Source organism: Aplidium turbinatum, chromosome 4 (genome assembly GCF_918807975.1).
Source record: "Aplidium turbinatum chromosome 4, kaAplTurb1.1, whole genome shotgun sequence".
In the NCBI taxonomy this organism is placed as follows: domain Eukaryota; kingdom Metazoa; phylum Chordata; class Ascidiacea; order Aplousobranchia; family Polyclinidae; genus Aplidium; species Aplidium turbinatum.
In genome coordinates, this window is record NC_137475.1 from 32,706,597 (window position 1) to 32,711,018 (window position 4,422).

Genomic DNA, 4,422 nt, shown 5'->3' on the forward strand with positions numbered 1-4,422 from the left:
TGATTCGGCATGAGGATTGATTTTACTGCTGACCATTAGCAGCTTTGACTGTTGTTACAGCAATGCTGTATTCATTTTCATCCGGGAGAATGGAAGGACTGACTGGCGAGTGGCGAAAGCGAAATTGCACTTGTATCGAATATCGGAAATTATAGGGTAGTTATGATCTTGGTTTAGTACCGTACCATAATTTTTGAAGCTTTTATTGGTGTCTAAGCTATAAATTAAAGTGGGAAAAATTGAATGTCAGTGGAGAAACTTACTGAATGTAAACTGGTCTTCCTTGTATGATTAAAAAACAATGATAGATTCTTGTATTTTTTGTATCAAGGTGTACGAGTTTAGAAATGCTGCAGGGGAGTATAAATTTAGAGAAGTTGCTCAATTGGCACTAACAATGTAGCCTATACCAATCAGCAATGCATTACGGTAGTTGAGCGAGCCTTTTCGAGAGTTTCTGCAATCAAAACCAAACTGCGAAATCGTATCGGACTTCAACTTTTGTCAGCGATTGTGAGGATCAGAACTTTGCTGCAACAATTGGAAAAATGCTGTTTGATCCCCGGTCATCAATGCGGAAGCATGACAGCTCTATATATGAATATGAAGCTTCAGCAGTTGATGATAGAATTTTGTTGGGTGTTGGTTCTTGGTAGTTCATCTGAGTTGACGGGCTTATGCTATGCATTAGCATCTACTATGGAACCATTTGTATCTTGAATTTGAAAATAGGAATTTGTATGAAGTCTGTATAGCATTGGCTCGTCTAAGTTTTTTTCTATTGAACAATGCTTGATTCAATATTGAACATTGTACCTATTCAAAAAGCGAAGTTTTTTTCTATTGAACAATGCTTGATTCAATATTGAACATTGTACTTATTGTATGTTGTATTAATGTATGTATTTTGTATCTACACAATCAGCATGATGGACAAAGATGTTGCTTTGTCCATGACTCTTGGGGGCATGCCCAAAAACCCCCCCTAGAAAGCCTGCGCCTTCGTTGCTCAACCGTCGACGTCGCGACGGCAAATTGGGTTACTTTTAAGTTGCTTTGGCGCATTTTTGGGCTCTTTTTTTAAAAGAAATCTGGTAACACTGGTCGAAGTTGCTCCGGTGGTCACTGACCACTGACCAGCTTATTAGCCATGTAGTGGTATCCATCTTGAACTCTGAGCTTTGCGCAAAAAGAAAAAAAAAATAGCCATGAGGTTTGTAAGTAACTAGGCAGTACTGAGTAGGTTTGGAACAGCAAAGATTCTTGATCTACCACTCTGCACTGGCTGCAGTACTAGCCTAAATATCACAGAACTGACTACCGTACTAGGCAAGCCTACCGTAGTTTAATTTGTTTTGGGAACTGTTTGCAAGAACATCATTATCGGTACCGTAAGTTATGTCAGGTTATTCATTTAATTTGGTTTGCAACAGAAGTCAAAACGTTAGATAGGGTACCGGGCAGCAGGCGATACACATTACACAGGTGCACTAGGCCTATAACAGTGTACAGTACGGTATGCTGGGCTATGATGAAAGTTAAAGGAAACAGGTCTAAATGTTTTTTACATGCAGCATGTCTTATCGTCTCTAGCTTATGTTAAATTTTTGAATTTACTGTTGTTCCTTTAGTTGAGTTCTCTTTCATTTAACATCTTGGATTTTAAATGGCATTGCATGCAGGTGTGAAGTATTTGTACCAATGAATGCAGTATGGTAGTAGTAGTAGGCCACTGTTACCAGTGTACTGGTGCACAAACTGACAAAGGAAGGGTGTTTATTGAGACCTGGTAGCTTCTAGTGATATCCATGCAACAATACGTTTTCTGGTAATTGCACACACTATCAGTTAAATAAGGAGGCCAGCCTACCAGTAGGAGCTATGGTTCTTGTTACTTCTGAGACCACCTGTAAAGGCTATAGCATATTCAGATATAGATTAAGTTTGAAAGAGCAAATGTTCTGTGTGGCCATTTTTTTCCTAGGTCTGATGTTAGTTTTCTCTCTTTACAGCTTTAAAGATTTTTATGAAATACCAGTAATGATTTTTAAGTTGTATAGCTTAGTTTATTAAACAGTTAGAATTGATAGACTAGTTTTCAGATGTTATGGAGATAATTGAATAATGGAAAATCAATCAAGCTTTTTATAGTGAAAGTTTATGCATCAAATGCCAATCTCATAATTTATCAAAGCTACAAGAAGTGAAACGAGGTGGACTGAAGACATTAATCAGCTATGCACAAAACATTGGTGACACTCATCTTTATCAATATCTAAAAGAAAAAGAAGAGAGCGAAAGTAGTTGTAAGGTGCATGAGGTGTGTCAAAAATTACTTGCTGTTTGCTCATGCTTGGAGTGGATGTGATACAACTTCTGCAATATATCAACAAGGTACCAATATAATTAATCAGCTTTGGTAGCAGTACATTTTAATCTTGCTTTCAGTGTTTTATCTATAGTGTTTGTTACAGTGTTTTATATATTTCTGAAATGCTTACCATGCTTGTCTGAAAGTACATTTTTACCATTTTCTGATCAGCTTTTAAAAGATATGCAAGAATTCAGATGGCAGTCATTACCAAATCCACTCAATATTATTCTAATATTGTATTATAATACTTTTATTTGGAATGCCAATGTATGGAGTGTATGCACACATTATTTGGTGACAATGATTAATTATGTCATCTGTCTTGTTGCTTAGGAAAACTAAAGATGTTTAATTACCTGAAGAAGGAAGAATTTCAACAATCTGCTGATGTATTTGAGAGATTAGATTCTACACGTTAGCAAATAACTGATGCTGGAAGAGATTTGTTATTGAAAAGGTTAGTTACTGGGACTGTATTGGTGCACAGTTAATTAAATAAGAAGAAATGAAAATGTTGCTGAGTAGCCTACCAGTCTGAATGAGATTCACCGATAGTAATGCTATATTTTGTTGATCCATCAAGCTTTAGTGCAAAACCTGCCAATTCACTTGGCCAACTACGGTACGTCAAGTACATGCAGCTGGTTGCAACAGCTTCCACTGTTCATCCTGAAAGATTGCCACCCACCGAAGCTGCAATTCGTTTTCATTCCTTCAGAGTACATTTGCAGGTGAAATAATAGTGCATAGCCCAATGGTATTGTAACACAATACCCGTAATCATTTAGTATAAAAGCGTCTTTGCTCTATAGATTATACCACTTGAAGATATTTTTCAAGAATTGTTTATTGTCGGTAACTTCAAAATATTACAGCAAATTGCGCTATTAAACTGCGGTAAGGAAAACATGCAAGTTATAGCAAAACAAGTTGCGTTATAATATGGCTAGCATAAACATGTGGTGTAGGCTACTACAAATCAAAAATTTTATGGCAGCAAGACTTGATTTATCTAAGTTGATATAAAACTGTTGCTTCAGGTATGTCAGTGGAAGCATCTTGACACTGAAATCTTGGATCTCGCACAATGGGGATGGAAAGCTGACGCAGCAGGTGCAGTTATGCCAATAAAGGCCAATTTAGCTCCGGCACCAGAATGGCTATTGAACGTTGTACGATGCAAATGTAAAGAAGGAACAAAAAATCAATGTGGTACAATGTCTTGCAGCTGCAGAAAATATGGCTTAAAGTGCGTACAGCATGTGGAGAGTGTCGTGGGGAAACTTGTTGCAATCTCAGTCGTGTACAAGAAGACTGCCCTGAGGATTGCGACGGTTTGATCATGTTTCAATAAATGATCTGTTCTGCCAACAAATTAAAATCAAAATTTTACAAGTGCTCCAGTGATATTAAAAACGTTCTATTCCGTTCATATTGTACTCCAATGTATGCATGTCATCTGTGGGAAAATTATCATCAACGTAACGTTAATCGCCTGCGTGTTGCCTTCAATAATGCATTTAGAATTATACACAATTTGCCTAAACATTATAGCGTACGTGAACATCAAGTCTTGTGCAACATTATAACATTTGATGCATTACTTCGGAAATATGTTTTTTCTTTTGTTGGAAGATGCGAAGTATCCGAGTGGTTAGCGCGTTGGGCTCGCATTTGAGAGCCTGCATGTTCAACTCCAGCCACCCGCACTTGCTATTGTTTCTCTGGGCAAGAAACTTTACGATCATTGCCTCTACCCAGTGATCGATTTCGAGTAATGGGTATTGGGTAGTACCAAATTTAAGTCATAAGTAAAGTAGACAACCGGAAACTGACATTGCCGTCGGCTGCATCGTGGGTCAGGTGTACGTCGGAAGGCGTACACCAATGCATAGCAAGTCCGCTTTCCCGCAATGCAGGATAAAGATAAACAAACAAACAAACTCTATTGTTGCCTCCCTGATGAGGTCCGATTGCCATCGTATATCAAATTATCGTCTTCATTATAATAATTCTATGTATGCTGATATCTAGTTTTGATGGCTGCC

General features: G+C 37.7%; 1 protein-coding gene across 2 annotated transcripts; it reads left to right on the forward strand.

Moving 5' to 3' along the window:
- Positions 1-2,328: 2,328 nt before the first annotated feature.
- LOC145769683 (uncharacterized) lies at positions 2,329-4,073 on the forward strand. 2 transcript variants are annotated; one of them, XM_082581359.1, is made up of 3 exons: positions 2,329-2,394; positions 2,708-3,105; positions 3,415-4,073. In XM_082581359.1, the coding sequence occupies exons 2-3, from the start codon at positions 2,932-2,934 to the stop codon at positions 3,712-3,714; spliced, it is 474 nt and encodes a 157-aa protein (XP_082437485.1). In that variant the 5' UTR covers positions 2,329-2,394; positions 2,708-2,931; the 3' UTR covers positions 3,715-4,073. The 2 variants fall into 2 exon arrangements, with proteins under 2 accessions (XP_082437485.1, XP_082437486.1); XM_082581360.1 differs by lacking the exon at positions 2,329-2,394 and having other exon boundaries at positions 2,564-2,831; positions 2,958-3,105.
- The last annotated feature ends 349 nt before the right edge of the window (positions 4,074-4,422 follow it).

Coding starts and splice junctions, on each gene's coding strand:
- LOC145769683 (XM_082581359.1), top strand. CDS start 2,932: ATGCTATATTTTGTTGATCCATCAAGCTTTAGTGCAAAACCTGCCAAT. Junction 3,106..3,414: donor CCTTCAGAGTACATTTGCAG/GTGAAATAATAG, acceptor CTGTTGCTTCAG/GTATGTCAGTGGAAGCATCT.